General features: G+C 35.2%; 2 protein-coding genes across 2 annotated transcripts; one reads left to right on the top strand and one right to left on the bottom strand.

The window, feature by feature from the left end:
• Positions 1-6,374: 6,374 nt before the first annotated feature.
• On the bottom strand, positions 6,375-7,325 carry LOC105985081 (olfactory receptor 14I1-like). Its single transcript, XM_013015490.1, has one exon. The coding sequence runs from the start codon at positions 7,323-7,325 to the stop codon at positions 6,375-6,377; it is 951 nt and encodes a 316-aa protein (XP_012870944.1).
• A 12,825-nt stretch (positions 7,326-20,150) lies between these two features.
• On the top strand, positions 20,151-21,107 carry LOC105985080 (olfactory receptor 14I1-like). The gene has a single exon (XM_013015489.1). It carries the CDS (start codon positions 20,151-20,153, stop codon positions 21,105-21,107), a length of 957 nt encoding a protein of 318 aa, XP_012870943.1.
• Positions 21,108-21,619: the final 512 nt, after the last annotated feature.

The raw sequence follows: 21,619 nt of genomic DNA, 5'->3' as shown, positions 1-21,619 counted from the left end.
GGATCACGATGACACTGAAAACAATACAGAGAGAAAGCAGTACTACCCTGTATTGAAATAAAAACTAGACTCAAGTCCGTTTGTTGAGTAAAGATGGGTAGACCCCATATACAACTGTAATTGAATGTAATATTCTTGTGAAGAATCAAGTGGCAGCATGTGTGGCTGAATGGTAGGCTTAGTGGGCTAGCTCAGTGTGTGCAAGTTCTCAGGACTGCAAAAAATTATAGAAAAAAGAATCATGAGATAGGGAAACATGAAAATGCTAATAACAATGAATGTGATCAGTATGCTTTGGAAAATTTCGAGCATTTTCCAATGAGAAATTACAAATAATTTTCACAAAGGAATGCACAGGATCAAAACCAGACGTACCTGAAGGTGGAGATCTAATATTGCTCTGTACATCAGGACCCTCCACAAAGGTACAGCGGTACGGGAGCAATAAATCTAGGTTTAATTCTCTTCATGTAGCATGAGCCAGAGAGGCCTTTTGCAGAGCACTATTTTTATTCACTGAATAAGGAAGTATGATTTGGTCTTCACTCTTTGCTTTGTGATTATTTTTGAGGGCATTATTGTCCCTGGATCTCTAAAAAACCTTATGGGATTTGGTCATCAAGGTCTTCTGAAGATCTGAGAGTCCTTCCATGACTTGTCTCCACAGACTTCTTTTGACCAACCCACTGAGACTAATTACATTGATGATAGTTATTATTATTATTCTATTGTTATTATAGAAGTGATCTACAATGAGCTTCACCGCTGTACATTTTACCCTTTACCTTTGAGTTCTGTCCCCTCCCCCAACACTTCTGAAGATGTCCATTTGAATATCATATATGTACATTTGAATACCACATGTATAACTTAAAGAAGACAGAATCATCAAAAACTAAAAACTGAAAAAATGAACGAAATATTGTTAATGTGGTATATAATACTAGTGGATTTCTTTTTTTTCCCCCTTTGTGCTGGTCCTAGGGCTTGAACTCAAAGCATGGGCACTGTCCCTGAGCTTTTGTGCTCAAGGCTAGTGCTTTACCACTTGAGCAAAAACCTACTTCCAGATTTTTTAAAATATGTTTTTATTATACAGATACTGTCCAGAGGGGTTACAGTTACATGAGTAAGGTAATGAGTACATTTCCTATCAAGCATTGTTACCCTTCCTTTGTTTTTCCCCTAGTACCCTCCCCTTCCCACCTCTCCAATTCCTCACTCCCCCCCAAGTTGTAAAGTTCGTTTTCAACATAGTGTCTTGTATGTCTCATTGTTACAATGGGTCAACCTGTATCCTTGTTTCAGCATTTTGTTATTTCCCTTCCCCTCCCCAAATTAGAAAAAAAGGTATATATAAGATTCAGGGCACCAGACCCAAATACAGTGACAACAAGGGTTATACCATGGGGGAAGAACATACGAAAGAAAAAAAAATCACATAGTACATTAAAACAACAGCAACAAAATAAAAACCTCTTGTGTCCATACACTTCCAGACTTTTGCTGGTTAATTGGAGACAAAAGTCTCACAGACTTTCCTGCCCAAGTTGTCTTTGAACCAAGATATTCAGATCTCAGTTGCCTGAATAGCTAGGATTACAGGTATGAGTCACTGGTGCCTGGCACCAGTTTTGAGACTTCCTCGTATGACAGGGATAATTTCTAATATATCATTAACTTTCCTTTTTTCCTTTAAATATTTGGGAGAATTTGCACCGCACTCAGGTCAAAGTCTATTTTAAGCTTAAATAAAAAAGAATATTTCATCACATACAAAACTTGAAACAGAATAATATGGAAATGCATTAGTTGAGTTTTTCCCAAAGACTTCTAAATTTGTTTGATTCTAAACCACTTTGTGACAATCTGTGGTTTTATGAGAATACCTCACAAAATGATCTCCAATAAAATGGTGCAGCCTTCACTTAAATAATTAAAAAATAACTTCAATGCCATTGTCTCCACACTGAAGTCACAGATTTTCTTTAGACAATCTTAGTGAGGTAAAAATAGCCCGAAATCATCCTTGTTAGTCTCCTCTTGAGTCCAAAAATCATATCAGCTCCAACAATGTCCCAAATTCACTCTCTGAACATGATAATTATTATTCATTCTGCTTCTATCAACATACATATAGTAATTTGAAGACTCTAGCAATTCTAAGGTATTTCTCAATTTCAGTAAGTTTTCCATGTATAAGGTGGGTGCTTTAGAATTTAAGAACATACAAATTTATTTGAAACACTTTATAAATGTCTTTTTAATGAATTTTTTCCTTTTATTAATTGCATTTATCTTTTGTTTATGTAGCACCAAGGACTTGAACCCAGGGCTTCATGCAAGCACTCTACCATTAAGCTACATTCCTTACCCCTTACTTTATAAAATTTCTTTAAAAATATTCTCAGAGGCATTTTCTTATCCTTCTCAAGCTGTATATTATGGGGTTCACAGCTTGAGACAAGCATTGGAAAACCCAGACAGAAAGTGATCCAGAATTGTCTGAAAAACAGATTATGTCTTTAGGTATAGGCTGCAAAAGCTATTGAAATGAAGGCACATACAACAAGTGGGTGGGGGCTATATGTGGAGACAGTTTGGACTTACTCTCCAAAGAGATGCTAAGGACCTCAGAGAAGATTTAGGAATCGACAATAGTGGTGAAGAAAGCCAGTGAGGTGTAAAATTGAAGTGAAAGATCATGTATCTTCTTCTACATTTCTTTTTTTAAGACCTAGATTCCCCAGGAGGGAAGCAATTGGAGACCAGATTCTAAATGTGGATATGAACTTGAAACCAAGGGAATGCAGAATTCCACTTAAGCTCCTGAGAGTATTTTCCCACAGAAGCAGTTTGTGGCTGGATTTTTAGCTGATGGAGCTCTACAGTTACAGGTAGGTATACATGTGTTTATCTTAAGTGACATAGTAGAGCAAGAGCACAGGTCCTGAGTTCAAGCCCAGGTATCAGCACATGTGTGCATACACAAGAAGGAAAGAAAAAGAACATCAATTTGAAGATAAAATTATCAACACTCAAAGCATTCTCATTGTGGTCTGTTCAGTTCTGATAGAAACTTAGTTATTCAAAGTTCAGCTTTCTAACAGGAATATATAGCTTAGGCTCTATTTAAGCACAGGAATGGTATGTTTTGCTTTACTTATTGACATTAACTCATATTGTTTTGTTTTCATTCATCTCATTGCTTTCATTCATGTATAAAATATATAAATTTAGTCAGTATACTAAAATTGGGTCATTGTGGTATAAATGTTTTAGGTGTTCCTTTCAACTAGATGGCCTTCCTTAAATTAACCTTTCTTTCTTTCTTTCTCTCTTCCTTCCTTCCTTCCCTCCCTCCCTCCCTCCCTCCCTCCCTCCCTCCCTCTCTCCCTTCTTTCTTTCTTTCTTTCACAAACTTCTGTAGTCAAAGGAGTTACTTTAGCCCACATTTTGTTCCAAGAATGAAGGTCTCCCCCTTTCTGTTTCTCTCTTCTCTTTTTTTCTTTTTCTTCCTTTCCATCTTTTTTCTTTCTTTCCTTTCATTTTCTTTTTCTTTCCTTTTTTCCTACTTTATTTTTTCTTTCCTCTTTCTTTTTCTTTCTTGTTGCTTCCTTTCTTCTTTCTTTCATTCTTCTTTCTGTATTTTTTCTTTCTTTGCTTTGGTATTCTTTCTTTCCTCCCTCCTTCTTGCTCTCCTTCCTTCTCCCTCTCTTCCTTTTTTCCCTCCTTCCTTCCTTCCTTTCTTCCTTCCTTCCTGCCTTCCTTCTTCCTGCTTTCTTGCTTTCTTTCCCCTTCTCTCTTTTCTACTGATGTTTATTTCCTCAGATAGGTGAACTCTTCTCAGGTCAATTACACAGTATAGGAACTATAAAGATTCTATTAAACATTTAAAGAAAAATTACCATCAAGAACTCTGAAACTAATTTAGAATATTTTATTATAAGGCATAGTTCCAAATGCATTTTATAAATACAGTATACCTTGATATAAAACCAAATAAGAATATTTTTTCTTCTTTTGGTGATATTTTACTTTAGTTTTCTTTTTTTTAAGTTTCAATGTTTTTTTATTATCAAGGTGATGTTCAGAGGGGTTACAAGGTGATGTCAAATTTGTTAACCTCTCCCGCATTATTCTCCTACTGTCCCTCTTCCTGACCCCACCCCCAAATTGTACAGATCATTTCCAGCATATTGTCTTGTGTATATCGTTGTTGTGTTGGTTCCCCCCTTGTCCTTTGTCTCACCATTCTGTTGTTCTCCTTCCGTTCCCCAATTCAAATAAACATACAAATAAACATATAAAACCAGGGTATCAGAATCAAATACAACAACAACAGGGGATGTACCATAGGGGAAAGAACATAAAAAAGAATCAACATAATCACACATGACATTCAAAAACAACAACAACAACAAAGAAAAACCTCTTGTGTCCATGTCTTGGAGTTTATTTTCCTTAGTGTCAGCTTATATGTCGTATGTACATAGCTATTGAGTGATTATGCTCATCTGCTAAGATTATCCTAGACATAGATTAATTATTGCAATTAATGGAAACCATGGGACCTGTGTTTCTTTAGGTCTGGCTTACTTCACTTTATATGATTTTTCCCCAAGTTTTTCTATTTCCTTACAAATGGGGCAGTGTTATTCTTTCTGATGGAAGCATAGAATTGCATCATATATATATATATATATATATATATATCACAGAATATTTTTAAAGAAGAAAGCTAGGCACAGTGACTTACACTTGTAATCTTAACTATTCAGGAATCTGATATATAAGGGTTGCAATTCTAAAGCAGGAAAGTTCATGAGACTCTTACATCCAGTTAAACAAACACTGGAAAGCTACAAGTGGAACTGTGGCTCAAGTAGTATAATGCCAACCTTGAGGAACAAAGCTAACGGACAGAACTCAGGCCCTAAATTCAAGTCTCAACACACACACACACACACACACACACACACACACATGAAAGATCAAAGTCAACTAAATAAACTCCATGTATGAGAAGACCCCCACTGCAATCATACCCAGTACTCAAAATATAAAAGCATTTCCTCAAAGATCTAGAAAAGAACAAGGATATATCACTCTCTCCTCCTGTTTAGCATAGGACTGAAATTACACAAGGTCACTTCAAGAAAACAATATCAGAAACCATGCAAACAAGAAAAAGAAGTGAGGCCTAGTACAATGGTTCACACCTGTAATCTCAGCACTCAAGAGGCTGAGGAAGAATTTCCAGTTTGGTGGTCCACTGTTGGCTTCATAGTAACTGAGGCAAGACTGAGTTAGGTGCATAAATAAGTAAGTGAATAATTAACAATCATTAGGAGAGAAATGAAATTGTTTGCTGATGATATGATGTTACATATAAAAAATCCTCAAATCTGACAAAAAATGGTAGGAAGTGATAAATATTACACAATTTCAGGACATAGAGAGGCAAATATTAGTAAATGGTTTTTTTGCTAAACACAACTATCTTAAAAACAATTCCAGCATAGATACTATTGAAGATGAAAATTTGACACAGAGAGTGAAGGATCTTCATACTGAAAGCTATTATGACCAATTTAAAGATTATTTTGAAGCATAGAGAACAACAATTAGGACCAAGTAAATGAATTTAAGAGTTGGAAATCTGTTGACTAAAGGGCAATCAAATGAAATATTTTAAGCCAAAAGGAATGAATGAAAAAATAATATAGACATTAGAGATTTTAAGACAACCACTCAGATTCATCTGGGTTAGAAATATCCAAGGCAAGAAAATTGTCCTAAAAGAATATGTATCTGGAAAGGTAGGAAAAATGATGTGTGGCCTCTCCTTTTATCTTATTGAATTTTTTTCAGGTAAGGGATAGGTTTATTTAGCAGATTGACACTTACTGAAATTTTAACAAATCAATTTCAAAGTTTGGAAATGTATAGGAAAATTTGTTCAGTCCTTTCATGGCAAAGGAATCTGTAGTAATTACATAGCTTAGTAAGAAAAAAGGGAGAAACATTTATAGTTTACTATTGTAAGTGTAGGCAGCAAGATATGCAATTAAAATAAGGAACTAACAAGGATAAATTCAAATTTAACTATATATATTTGCATATATATGCATACACACATATATCTCAAATATAAGGAAGGCTTCTTCCAAATAGAATTGTGAAGCTTTTGTTGTTGTTCTTGTTTGGTCCTGAGGCTTGAATTCAGGGCCTGGACACTGTCAGTGAGCTTCTTTTTGCTTAAGGCTAGCACTTGAGCCACAGTGCAACTTCCAGCTTTTTGTGTGTATGTGGTACATTCTAGGCAAGCACTCTGTCACTAGGTTACATCCTCAAGTCCTGTGAAGCACTTTTTAGTGACAAAAATCCTTGATTAGGAACTGAGATGATCTAGTGAGCATTCTTCCTAGAGCAGAGTTAATTTCTCTGTTCCGGAGACTGTAAATGATGGGGTTCATGAAAGGGGGCACCATGGTGTAGAACATGGCTGTTAGAAGACTTTTAAGGGATGTTTTATTTGCAATGGGACCTAAGACAGCTACAGAGCCAGAAATTATAAACAAAAGGAGGATGAACAGCTGTGGGGAGCATGTAGATAAGGCTTTGTTCCGAGCTTCCACTGAATGCATCTTCAACACAGATGTAAATATATTAACATATGACATAATCATGAAGGCAAAACATCCTATGACAATGCACACACTAACAGCAATGATTACAAATTCAGAAAATTGAACCTCTGAAGATGATATTCTCAAAATTTGAGGTATATCACAGAAAAATTGCTGGATCACATTGGTCTTTGTGAAAGGAAGAGTGAACATGGCACAGGTGTGGACAGCAGAATAGACCAGACCAGAGGCCCAGGAGCCACCTGCTGCCTGGGCACACATCTTCCGGGTGACAATGAGTCCGTAGTGCAGAGGGCGGCAGATGGCAACATAGCGATCATAGGCCATGACCACAAGGAAAGCAAACTCTGCAGTGGCAAAAAGTAGGTAGAAAAAAATCTGAGCAGCACATTCTCTCAGGGTGATGGTCATGCTGCCTGTCATGGAATTCACAATGGATTTGGGAACAATAACTGAGATGCTACAGAGGTCTATGAGAGACAAATTACTTATAAAAAAGTACATTGGAGAGTGAAGGTGGTTGTCTGTCACAATTAGAAAAATAGTCATAAGATTCCCAATTAAGGCTCCCAGATAAATGACTAAGAACAGTAGACTTTGCAAAAGTTGGAGCTCTCTGGAGCTGCAGACATCCATGAGGAGGAATTTTGTGAAGAGGGTGAGGTTGTCCATGTCTGCCTATGTGCTGCAGGCTCTGTGTGTGAAAGTGACAAGAAGAATTTAGACAATGCATGACAGCTACAAATAAGATGCAGACATTCACATCACTGTAGGGCTTCTAATTAAGAGCTCATGATAGAGTAAATTGATAAAGTATCTTGAAGTTCAGAGGATATATATTTTTTCCTTACCAAACCTGCTGAGCTATTGCCTTGTTTTTCAATACATGAAATATCCTTTTAAATTCAGCATATAAGTATTTTCTCATTTCCTCCAATTTTGAATGGCTATCCCAGTCTCTGAGTTTCCATTTCTGCCTCTGATGTTTGAAAACAAAGGAGGAGGTAATAATGCTGGTTAGGAAATATACTCATTAACTTACTCATGTAACTGTAACCCCTCTGTACAGTATCTTTAATAATAAAAAAAATATAAGAAAAGAAAATTCAACTGGTGTTCCTTATATCCTAAGTACCAGAATTGAAAAATGATTTTGGAGTATTCCCTTCTGTGTCTGATGCTTAAAATGTGCTTTTTAAACAGTTTCATAATGGATATGAACTCCAAAATTATGATAATTTTAAACTAAATGAAATCATAACAATCATGTTAGCCTACACAATTTCCTCATTTAATTGTTCTTAAAGACATATTTGTGGGCTTTTTATTTCCCCCATTAAAATAACACCCATAAGAAAGATTTTTTCAGTATAGAAAATTCCATTATGTATTGCTAATGTATAGCCAGTTTCCTTGCTGTACCTCTTTATCTGTGTACAGTATCTAAAACCGTCTCTTTGAAATATTACAATGAAACCATCCTCCATCCAAACAAATTCTAAATTCCTTATGCTTAATCCATCTGATGCTTGTTTTCTTAAACTACATCATAATAGCCTAATTTATATTCCCCTGAAAAATACAGTCCATTCTTGTTCCTCTCTTTTTTCAGTGATATTTAGCAATTGATTATTTTTGTTAGTATCAAAACCTTTTAATAACCCAAATCTAACTGCAACTGGAGTAGCCTTTGTATGTACATACAAGGGGTAGTATGAAGAAATCAATCGGTTTTTATTTCTATTTTTTTTCTATAATGGATATGGTTCTGAACACTATTTATCATTAAATGATATGGTTATATATTTATATCTATCGACATTATAAACAACATTATAAATTTAATGCACAGATCTATTATCAAAAATTGTTCATAGTAAGAGCCATAACAGTTAGATATTAGAAGTCTTAACCTTTTGCTTTACTACTTGACAGATCAATTTTGCTTACGAGGCTGATTTCCATGAAATGCCATGTTAACTTTCTTCGGCTTGTAGAACAATTAAGGACATTAAAAATACTCATTAAAAACACGAGAATGACTCTTCTATGAACATATATAAATCATTTGGAGCTATAGTAAGTAGTATGTTTAAATTTGAAGTGTATCACAGCTATTTCTTCATTTCATTTGTTAGTATTATTAGAGAAATATATGTTAACAAATATAAAATTACCTGAGAACTGAAGAGTACTAAGTCTAACTTCACTAGCATGAGTATTGCTTTTACAGAATTTAAAGAAACCTGAAAAATCCTCAATCTTCCTGCTTTCTTCAGCAAGTAAAGTTTTTTTAAATCACTTATCATTTGTTTAACATTATATAGACCATCTGATTTCTGAAATACTTATTTGGATGTTGATTTCTAATAAGAACTTATATAGCTCTTACTGCTGACATTCTCTGGAGATCTACTGATTTCAACACCCGTGGTGGCCAAATTTCTTCCAATTTGTAATTGATGAGAAATCTTGGTCACTCCATTGAGATTAATTAAATTTACATATTTGACACTATTTTAATGGAAATATTTAGGAATTTGTCTTAATAGTATGTCAATAAACTTCCCAATTCATGTGTGATTATAAAATTAATTTATGAATATATTTATAAATCTACAAAATTTTGGAATTATATAATCAAATATATCGTAGTCAGAAAAGCTGCTTTATACTCTATACCAGTATTTTCTACATGACTAATACACAATATTACAAAATCATTCAGTGACACACACATATCAATAGGGCTTCAGTTTCCAAATTTTGAATAATTTTAAGAGGTAATAAATTGTTCAATGATAGTATATAATCAAAGAACCCTTTTGACAATTGTATGAAATCACTAGCAAAAATGTTCCTTCCATTCTCTAAAAAATATATATATTCTCTAAAATATAACATATAAAAATATATATTCTTCCTAACATCACCTTATCTGACCTTTTCTGCTTGACTCAGACATATACTAGATATTGCAAGTAAGGGAAACCATGGGACCTATGTTTCTTTGGGCCTGGCTTACTTCACTTAATATAATTTTTTCCAAGTCTTTCCATTACCTAACAAATGGAGCAATGTCATTCTTGCTGATGGAGGCATAGAATCCATTGTGTATATATACCACATTTTCTTGATCCATTCATCTACTGAGGGGCATCTGGGTTGGTTCCGTATCTTAGCTATAGTAAATTGTGCTGCAATAAACATAGTCATGCTGGTAGCTTTACGTATTCAAATGTTTTTTTTTCTTTTATGTGATTGTTTCTAACACATTTATAAGATGATTTCTTTGTTGCTTTGTATGTCCCTCCCCCACAGTATAACTCCTGCTTTCACTGTATTTGATATCAATATAATTTGTGGAGGGGAAGGGGAAAAACAAATCGTCTAATTAGGGATACAGGTGGACCCATTGCAACAAGGAGATGTACAAGTTGTTATATCGAAAACGAACTTTACAACATTGGTACGGGGTGGGGAAGGGGGGAGCGGGGAGGATGGGAAAGGATGGAAAGGGGAAACAAAAGAGGAGGCTACAATGCTTGATAAGAAATGTACTCATTATCTTGCCCATGTAATTGTAATCTCTCTGTACAGTATTTTCACAATAAAAAAATAAAAATACATATATTCTCTAAAAATCTATACAAGATAAAATTTTTCTTATATTAAAAATGATCCAAAATATTGCAAAACAACTAATAAAGGACATGATATGCAAAATCACTTAATTCGTACTAAGCCTGAAATTAGGGAGACTTTTAAAATAAAAAGCAGTTTTAGGGGATGGTGTGTTTTGTATACAATTTTGATTGGAAGAATGGGTTACAGGATTGCATAGATTTGTCATATTTTATTAAATGATATGAATTTAAATTTTGTGAGTTTAGATGTTTGACATCTTGGCCAAAGATTATGTTCAAATAAACCATCCCCTTTTTCTGTGAATTTGTCTTAAGTTTTTATATTAAAAATAATTGGTGCAGATTTCTAATCAATCCTGGTTTATTTCACTCAACATTTGAAGATTTCCTTCTTTCTTACAACCAAACAGTGTCTCAATGGGTATTAATGTCTTATTGTTTTTAATCCATTCATGTTTTTCACAGGGGAAAGGTTGAGGAGGTTCTTTAGAGAAAGATTCTCACTCACTATTCTGTTTCCTATTCTTTTAAGTTCTTTACTCAGTTCAATTAAAAAAAACTTTGATTACAGCCATTCTAACTGGGGTGAGGTGGAATCTCAATGTTGTTTTGATTTGCATTTCTTTTATGGCTAAGGAGGTTGAGCATTTCTTCATGTGTCTATTAGCCATCCTTCTTTCCTCTTCAGAGAAGTTTCTCTTTAAGTCTTTAGCCCACTTGTTTATTGGGCAGTTGTTTCTTTGAGGATATGTTGTTGGGGGATTTAATTTTTTGAGTTCCAGGTATATTTTAGATATGAGACCCTTATCCGTTGCATGGCTAGTGAAGATCTCCCAATCTGTGGGCTTTCTATTGATCTTGCTAGCTATGTCCTTTGCCATGCAGAAACTCTGCAATTTCATGCAATCCCATTTGTCCAATCTTTCTTGGATTTGTTGTGTTTCTGGGTCTCTTTTAAGAAAATTTCGGCCTGTTCCAAGGAGACCGAGGATTTTTCCTATTCTGTCCTGTAATGTTTTGCGGGTGTCTGCTTTGATTCTGAGGTCTTCGATCCATTTGGAGGTGATTCTAGTAGCTGGTGATATATAAGGATCTAGCTTTAGTTTGCTACAAGTGATTAACCAATTTTGCCATTTACTGAAGAGGCTGTCTTTCTTCCATTCTATTTTTTTCAGCTCCCTTATGGAAGATTAGATGGCTATAGGTCTGTAGGTTCATTTCTGGGTTTTCAATTCTATTCCATTGGTCCCGAGGTCTGTTCTTGTGCCAGTACCAAGCTGTTTTGATTACTATGGTTTTGTAGTAGAGTTTGAAATTTGGTATTGATATTCCTCCAGCACTGTTCTTTCTGTTAAGGATTGTTTTTGCTATTCAGGGTTTTTTTTATTGTTCCATATGAATTTTTGGATTGCCTCTTCTATTTCCTATAATCAAGAACTCTAATAACAACAGATGATGGAGGGGATGTGGACAGAAGGGAACCCTACTGCATTGTTGGTGGGAGTGTAAACTTGTTCAACCACTTTAAAAGTGGTATGGAGGTTCCTCAAAAGACTCCAGATAGAGCTCCCCTATGACCCAGCAATCCCACTTTTAGGCTATTATAGGGTGCGTCTCTGGGTAAGAGGTTATTGAGAATGCACTGTAAAGAGGGGAGACATTTCTCATGCACAACTACTTGCCATTTCTATGCACATTCAAAGAGAAAGAGGAGAGGCATGCACTTAATATAAAAAAGTTCAGGTATTTCCCAGGACACATTAGTGTAGTTATATATGAATAGATACATATAACTCATACATATAGGTATATACACCTATATATGCATATATACACACATATGTATTTTATTGTGAAATATATATGTATGTTATTTATGTGTAATATTTTATCTACCAATATCACAAAATAGTATGCATGACATTTTGTCTTCACAGTGACTCAAACGGTGCCCTGTTGGCACACATGTTGCAGAGGTTGAAAATGATATTAACCTACATGAGTCATGAGGCTGTGGAAGAGTATGCTACTTTTCAAAGTAATATCTCTTGTGAGAGCAGTACTTCCTTTCTTGCACCCCTGTGAAAATAGTTTGACAGAACAAAGAGGCTGAGATAAGGTATGAGCTACATGAGGACGTAGACACGGGTACAGAAACTACTGTATACAGAATCTGGATATGGACAATGAAGGATACAGCAGGCTTCTCTATCAAGACATGAGTCACAAAGGGAGGAAAATGGTGAAAAATTTAACACAAGATTCAGTATCAGAAAATGGCCAGACACTTCTCATTGTGGATTGCTTTTGAAGGAGCGTAATTATCATTGTTCTGATTTTCCCAAGGAAATTTTTTTTGGTTGGTTGTGGGACTAAACTGAGGGCCTGGCTGCTGTGTCTGAGCTTTTCACTCAAGGCTAGTGCTATACCACCTGAGCCACAGTGTCACTTCTGGCCTTTTCTTAATAGTTTATTAGAGATAAGAACCTCATGGACTTTCCTGCCTGGGCTTGCTTTGAACCTTGATCCTCAGATCTCAGCTTCCTGAGTACCTAGAATTATAGGTATGAGCCATCAGCGCCCAGCAAAGGGAATGTTTTGATTGAAAAAAACATTAAAATATACAGTTCATATTAGGTCTATAAGAGAAACACAGTGACAGACAAGAAGAGCAGATGTTCTGAATCTTTCCCAGATCATCTTATTCTTAATAAATCTTGTCCTTAAATAATCTCTGTAATGTTTAGCCACAGGGCTTTGGCCTGGCTGTCTTAAGAGGGGAAAAATGTCCAAGCTGGTGTCTCTGTAGCTGTCCACTCTCACCTAAACTGAATGGGGAAGAGATACAGAGCATGAGGAGGAGAGGGTTCTGTCAAAGCAAACATGTCCAGTTTCACTTCTCAGACACCAACTAGTTCTACAGCTCATTCCATGTCCAATACTAACTACTTGGTGCTCAGTACTCACTCCCGAAGACTTTCTCCACTTCAGAAATGAGCCATAAATGTTGTGCCTGGTTACTCATTTTGCAGATAGGTATCATATCCATTTAAGGATTTCTAGAACAAGTTGTCACATCCTAGAGTCTCAGTAGCCCTTGTCTTAGAGGTAAAACTGTGTTTTACTTAGTATTATCACTTTGCGATAAGGCAATCAACTCACAGAAGTCAATGAAAGTGTGGCAAAAGGCCAACTATTAGGAGAGAGATTGGGTCTCCATGTTCTATCAGTGGCCAAAACCCTCTGAGCATCTGCAGATGATCACAAGCTCAAAGGCTTGTTGAATATGGTTGCTGAAAGGCTTTAGTACCGTTTCTTTGTATAGGCACGAGTGACTAAATTACAGGTAAGTAGTAAATAATTAGCCCTCCATTCCTGAACACTTCTGTGCAAATGGGGATAAAGTTGTATTTTCTAAGCTCATTTGAGGCTTCTATGACAGCAAACTCCTGAGGCTAAGTAGAGGCTGGCCAAGAGCCATAGTGTTAAAAGACAATAGCACCTCTATCATTCAAGAAAGTTCAAGACATTAGAAACTTAAAAACTAAATTAAAAAAAAATCACAGCCATGTCCCAGATGCAGAGACCTAAGAGCATGGCAGAAGATAGTTTAACATTCCATGTCTATGGAAAATGCTCAATTAGAGCCACAAAAGCAAGAAAGTTTGTAAATACAGAAAGTAACAAAGAACAACAAATAGGTTTTAGCTTAGAAAGGTTAACATCAGTCTATATTAATAACTGCTTAAATGGCAATGATTCGAGTATATGCAAATTACAGCTTCTCATAAGTTAGAGAAAACAAACATCTACAAGAAATTTACTGCCAATATAGAACACAAATAGACTAAAGGGAAGGGACAGCTGTATTAACTGATTGGAGGAAAAATTGTGAAAGTACATACTACTTAAAGTAGTGGAATCACTGCCTGGTCATTTTAATTTATAAGCAATTTTGTAAATAAGGTATATCTTGCCAATAAAACCCCAAAGTACTTAAGAAAGGTTGGACTCATTACCTTACTCATGTAACTGTAACTCCTCTGTACAGCATTTTTACAATAAAAATGCACAAAATATTGAAAAAAAAGAAATGTTGACTTAAATGTCCTAAATCAAACAAATCTTCTTGGGATAGAATGTCCTCAAACAAAGTCTACTTGTGTTCGTGGAGAAGGTGAGTATTGGGAAGAAATCATTTCTGCAAACATTATGTATTGTGACAAGCTGTGTGTGCCTGTGGCATCCTGTCAAGGAGTATGAAGTCCCTACAAAGCACAGGCAAACTGCAACCAATCGGTCTCTCAGATGTGGAGCAAAACACTCAGCCCATAGGTTGCTGCAATGCAAATAGAAGCTTTTCTAATAATATCAGAGATTAGGCATGGAGCAGTAATAGGCTGAACCTAAATCATCCTTCATGTGTTTCCCTTCTTTCTGAGTTTTTCATATTTGGGAAATGGCAATAGGGTTGAGTGGGAAAGCTGTGCGCATCATCACTCCCTTATCCTCTGTCTATTACAAAATGTTGAATGCTTGAATGGCTCATTTCCCTTCAAGTGAGGCAATATTAAATATCATAACTTGGTCTTCATGCAGTCTTATTTGAAGACAATTTGTAAATTCTACTATAAAGTTTTAGGTTTGTATAATAGGTTTGTTTATTGTATGACCAACCTAAAATATTTTACAACAACAAATATATAACTATGAAAATTATAGGCAAGTGAGGCATATTAATTTACACTCTTTTCTATTAGTTTCCTTCTCAAGAACTTAGAAGCAGAATATTTAATTGTTTAAGTCTCCCCCTACCCAAGTGTAACTATAAATTGTGCTCTATTGTTGAGAAAATAGGAATTTTAGCTACTTAGTAAACTTTTGGAATGCTAAACTAAAGCCTATTTTGTATATGTTCAGAAGCCAATAATATTATTTTGAAAACTTTTTGTCATATAACTTTTTGTCATATCCTTACAAATCATTGAATGGATTTTGAATTTCCAGTTAAATCACATTATGGAAATATGTCATATGCACAATTCCTTACATATTAATGGATATAACCAAAGAGAAATGATTCAAATATTGAAAACTAAAAAGAAATTGTTGAAACTAATTGTATTTAGAAAAAGTATCAGTCCCTGCTGATTGGCAGGATTAAATTTATCAAAATGCCCTTATTAATCAAAGTATCAATAGATTGAACACCATTCCTATAAAAATTCAAATGTTAGTTTTCATGGGAAAAGAAAAAAATAAGCTTCGGACTGACATACACACAAAATATGTTGACAATCCCAAGTAATGCCGAGGGGAAAGAAAGGAATTTGGCACATGACATTACCCAATTTCAAACTATTGCAAAGTTAAGAGCAATCAAAACACAACATGACAATGGCAGAAATATGGGCACACATAATTTGTAAAAATTTGGAGAGCTCAGACATAAATACAATCAGCAAGAATGGTTTTTGAAAAAGTGTCAGGAACACAGAATGGAGAATGGACAACTTATTTAAGGCATCAGAAGGGGCAGAAATATGCCTCGTGCCTATAATTCCTTCAACTGGGGAGATAGTCACTGGAGGCTCAACGTTCAAGGCCAGCCTGGGTAAAATGTTAGTGACTTGTCATCTCAACAAACAAGCTAGGCATCATGGTTCACATTTTGATAAAAGCTATGTCATAAGCGTAGGCATAGGTAGATTGCAGTCTAAGGCAGTCCTAAGCCAATAAAAACCCTTATGCTAAAAATAAGCTAAAAGTAAAAAGCACTGAAGAGCATCTCACATGGTAGAGTGCCAGGCCCTCAAGTATAAGACCTAGAACCTCACCAACCAAAAATTCCCAGAAGAATAAAGTTAGCCTTTGTTACATGCCACATGCAGAAAAAAATGAATTCAAATTTAAAGATGTGAATGTAAGACTTCAAACTGTCAAACTGCTTGGGAGAAACCTAGGGAAATTGCCCCCATCAGTTTCATGGACAAGGATATCTTAGCTATGACTCCATTTTTAGTGACACCTTTTTAACCTTTTAAAAATTATTATAAAATGATGTACAGAGGAGTTATAGTCATGCAACTCACCTACAAGTTGCCTTGTTCATTTTTCCGCATAGTATCTAGTGAGTACCACTGCTGTATTTGTTGACCCTTTGTCCCTCCAAATCTGTGCCCCCCTTAGCATCCCAAAGAAAGATAAATAAACAAACAGAAAACAACAACAAAGGAAAAACCTATTTTTTATTTCTTGGAGTTCATTTTGATAAATATTTTATATAATCAAATACATATAGACATTGTACTTTTGTGTTAACTCTCCTAAGAGTAGTCTCCTCTGGTCTCACTGCATATGAAGGTCTCGAGTCCTATATTATTTACCATGTCCCAGTGTATTTTAGATCTAGCTCCTGCATATAAGAGAAAGCATGTTCCATTTGTCTCCCTGAGCTTAGCTTATCTCATAACAGGATTTGTTCTGGGCCCATCCATTTCCTTGGAAATGGCACGGTATTATTCTATTGGTTGTATAAAATTCCATTGTATTTGCTGCCTGGCATATATTGGTTTAGAGTTAGGCAACGTTTCCAAGTATTTCAGTTTAACTACAAAATGCTTTTTTTTTTTCAGTTGTGGGGCTTGAATTCTGGGCCTGGGCTCTGTCCATCAGTACTTTAGCTCAAGGGTAGTGCTCTACCACATGAGCTACAGCGCCGCTTCCATAAAATGCTTTTTATCACTGCAAATTTTATTTGTTTGGGTTTTTAAAACTGTATTTTACTTTTTGTTTTGATTGAACCCAGGACATTTCACTTGATAGACAAGTGTGCTACTGAGCTACATCCCAGCCCTCGAATGTAAATTTTAAAACTATAATATTAATAAATTAATTTTAGAGTTAGACATTAAGTGGAAAGTTTGTGATGTACTAAGCATTTTTGAATATTTTTTTATTTCATCACATAAATTATCTCCCACAAACTCAGAAATTTAATTAATCTCGATGGTATGGCCATTGCTTGTTTACCAGTTAACAGTTACATAAAATTGGCCTCTTTGGAGGTTGAAATCTAGAGGTCATGTCTCTAGAGAGCATCAGAAGTTTGACCACACAAGTTCCAAAACTCCATATTTATAAATAATTCAGAACCAGAAATACTCATACAATATGTGGAATGGACTAAGAAGTAACTTTTTGTACTTTATTTCCTGAAGAAAGAAGCAAAGTAATATTCATGTTAGTGAGGTTACACTCATATCCTCACTTCTCAGGTATCTTTGAATTTATTAACTTATATATATTTCTCTCATGAAAGTAATAAATAATTCATATAAGTACCTAAAATATACTTCAAGTTCTCAAGTATGCTTAATGATTTATGGCATATTTATAGGACAAACTGATAGTTTCAGATTTGAGTTTTTATTTTGGGTCATTGTTCTTTTTAAAAATTACACTATTATTATCTTTAAGTAGTTGTACAAAAGATTTACCGTTTAACAATTCAGCTTATAAGTACAATGGTAATTGTTCTTAAAACTCTGGATATCTGTTTTATATATAAGCCAAATTAGAAGTTTGAAGCTATCAAGATTGAAATATTCCCTTGAAACTGAGCAACAGGTCCAATGAAGTATTTCTTGAGCTGGATCTGAAAAGCTAAGAAACCCAGAAGCAAAAGAAAATTGCAGTGACATTTCATCAAAACAAACTGAGTTTGTTTACCCTTTGTCCCACCTTTTCTGTGTGCCCCCTTTATTGTGAGTGTCAAAACTCAACTTTATTTTACCATGTATGTTGATCAAAATAAAAAAGTCTCTTTAATACCAAGTGGACAAAAAGAAACAGCAAATTGAAATTTCTAATATGTCCATTATTATGGACAATTACTGATAATTGATGGATTTATGAAGCATTACCATCTCCGTGTATTGCTATCTTATTTTAATGATAAGGAATTGGACGTCCCACTCATTCTGGTGTATTTTTAAGCTGAGAACCAAATACCTTGATAATGTCACTGAGAAAATGAAGGAAGATCATGAGTGAACCTTGAACTTTTTCTTCTGAACAAGAATATTCATTAGGTTGTCAGTCTGAGAATACAATTGTCATGTGAATTTAGTATGGGGACATTAGGATTTCTTTAAATTTAAATGGTCATATGTACATAGCTTTTGACCTTTTCTGCTTGTCCTAGACTTACACTAGTTATAGCAAATAAGGAAAACCATGGGACCTATGTTTCTTTGGGCTGACTTACTTCACTTAATATAATTTTTTCCAAGTCTTTCCATTTCCTAACAAATGGGGCAATGTCATTCTTTCTGATGGAGGCACAGAATTCCATTGTGTATATATACCACATTTTCTTGATCCATTCAACTACTGAGGGGCATCTGGGTTGGTTCCATATCTCAGCTATGGCAAATAATACTGCAATAAACATAGCTGTGCTGGTAGCTTTGGTACAGCCTTGATTGTGATCATTTGGGTAAAAGCCCAAAAGTGGGATTGCTGGGTCATAAGGGAGCTCTATGTGGAGTTTTATGAGGAACCTCCATATGCACCCCAGGATAGGGACACAACTGTTTTTTCCTTGCTATTGTTTTTAATGTATGTATAATGTAGTATGCGATTTTTTTGTTTCTTTTATATGTTCTTCCCCCACGGTATAACCCCTGTTTTCACTGAATTTAATTCCGGTGCCCTGCATCTTGTATATACATTTTTGTAATTTGGGGAGGAGAAGGGAAATAACAAAACGATGAAATAAGGATACAGGTTGACCCATTGTAATAATGAGATGTGCAAAACACTATGCTGAAAACACACTTTACAACTTTGGCAGGGTAGGGGAGAAGGGGAGGAGGTGTGGAGGTGGGAGGGAAGGGATGATAGGGGAAAACAAAGGAGGAGGTAACAATGCTCTATAAGAATTGTACTCATTACCTTACTCATGTAACTGTAACCCCTCTATACAGTGTTTTTACAATAAGAAACTTTAAAAAAAGATCCAGAGCTAATGTGGAATTTCCATTAAGAAAATCAAAATTGTAGCTTATTTTAATTTAACAATTTGATCAAGTAGCATTGCTTTTGACAATTAAAATATTCTCTCTGAACAGTAAGTTCAATTCATGTATAAAAATTAGGCTAATAAATCACATATGATCCAAAGGATTTGAAGAAAATAAATCAATGTAAAATATTTTGCAAAACATACTGGAAGGTAATATAAATATGTCAGGGTAATCAAACCATTTTACTATTCCAAGGGAGAAAATTTTTAAATATTTTTAAATTTCAAATAAATACTATACAAAATACTAATGGAATGCAAATGATATTCTTACATAATATTAAGACTTTAATAATATTATTACCAGTTACATATTTTAATGCAAATGAAACAATACTGAGACTATATAGTTATATAGTTATGTGTCACAAGAATTGCAGTTTGATTTATTAAAGTTGTCATGGAAATACTTTCTAAAACAATCAGACACAGAAAGGGACACTCAAATTCACTCTTGATTCCTAGATCCTACCTAATGAGTAGCATCTTTCTAATTTTTAGACCCAGAAAGATGACAATAGAGAAGCTATCTTACTTAGAGTGACTGACATAATTGTTGTAAATAGAAGGAAATGGGGAATTAATCTTACTATGAGTCTATGTACATTTATTGGAATTCAATTTATCCACTTATTCTTTCCTGAGATACTACTGAGAAGCATACACTGATACAATGTCTGCATTTTGTTTGTAGTGTTAAGAATTGTCTGCATTCTTCTTGTCATCATTTTAACACAGGGAGACCACACCACCTAGTCAGACATGAACAATATCACCTTCTTCACAGAGTTCCTCCTCATGGATATCTCCAGCTCCCAGAAGCTACGAGTTTTACAAAGTCTGATGTTTTTAGCAATTTATCTAGCAACATTAACTGGGAATCTAATAACCATTACTGTAATTGTGACAGACACTCATCTTCATTCTCCAATGTACTTTTTTATGAGCAATTTATCCCTCGTAGACCTCTGTAGCATCTCAGTCTTTGTTCCCAAATCCATTGTGAATTCCATGACGGGCAGCATGACCATCACCCTGAGAGAATGTGCTGCTCAGATTTTTTTCTACCTACTTTTTGCCACTGCAGAATTTGCTTTCCTTGTGGTCATGGCCTTTGATCGCTATATTGCCATCTGCCGCCCTCTGCACTACAGACTCATTGTCACCCGGAAGATGTGTGCCCAGGCAGCAGGTGGCTCCTGGGCCTCTGGTCTGGTCTATTCTGCTGTCCACACCTGTGCCATATTCAGACTTCCATTTACAAAGACCAATGTGATCCAGCAATTTTTCTGTGATATACCTCAAGTTTTGAGAATAACATCTTCAGAGGTTCAATTTTCTGAATTTGTAATCATTGCTGTTAGTGTGTGCCTTGTCTTAGGATGTTTTTTCATTATGATTATATCATATGTTAAAATATTTACATCTGTGTTAAAGATGCATTCAGTGGAAGCCCGGAATAAAGCCTTATCCACATGCTCCCCACAATTGTTCATCCTCCTTTTGTTTGCAATTTCTGGCTCCGTAGCTGTCTTAGGTCCCATTGAAGAGAAAGCATCCCTTAAAAATCTGCTGACAGCCATGTTCTACACCATAGTGCCCCCTTTCATGAACCCCATCATCTACAGCCTTCGGAACAGGGAGATTAACTCTGCTATAAGCAGAATGTTCACTAGATCATCTCAGTTCCTAATTAAAGATTTTCTAAAAATCACTTAACAATTATTTGAAGGCTGTCTTACTTGCTGTTGAAATACTTGCTGAAATTTGAACTGATACCTGTGAGCTATCCTTTTTTAATGTGGGTTTAGAATTTGGTGTGTAGATGTGTTATAGTTATTTTTTAAGACGTTAGATTGTAAATTTGTGATAGCTAATACACATGTATTCTTTGCTTTCCTTAGTTCTCCTTAGTTCACCTCAGAAAAGCCTGAGTAACATTACCAAAATATTTTAAAATATGCGTGATGATTGTAGAAAACTAAAGCTAGATCCTTATATATCACCATGCACCAGAATCAACTCCAAATGGATCAAAGACCTGGCAGTCAAAGCAGACACTCTGAAAACATTACAGGATGGAATAGGAGACACCCTAGGTCTCCTTGGCACAGGCCACAATTTTCTTAATAGAGACCCGGAAACACAACAAATCAAAGAAAGGTTGGACAAATGGAACTGCAAGAAATTGCAGAGCTTCTGCATGGCAAAGATATAGCTAGCAAGATCAA

This window comes from Dipodomys ordii, unplaced genomic scaffold, assembly GCF_000151885.1.
Source record: "Dipodomys ordii isolate 6190 unplaced genomic scaffold, Dord_2.0 Scaffold27, whole genome shotgun sequence".
Classification (NCBI taxonomy): Eukaryota; Metazoa; Chordata; class Mammalia; order Rodentia; family Heteromyidae; genus Dipodomys; species Dipodomys ordii.
The sequence above is the reverse complement of the archived record's forward strand: the minus strand, read 5'-3'. Positions and strand labels throughout refer to the sequence as shown.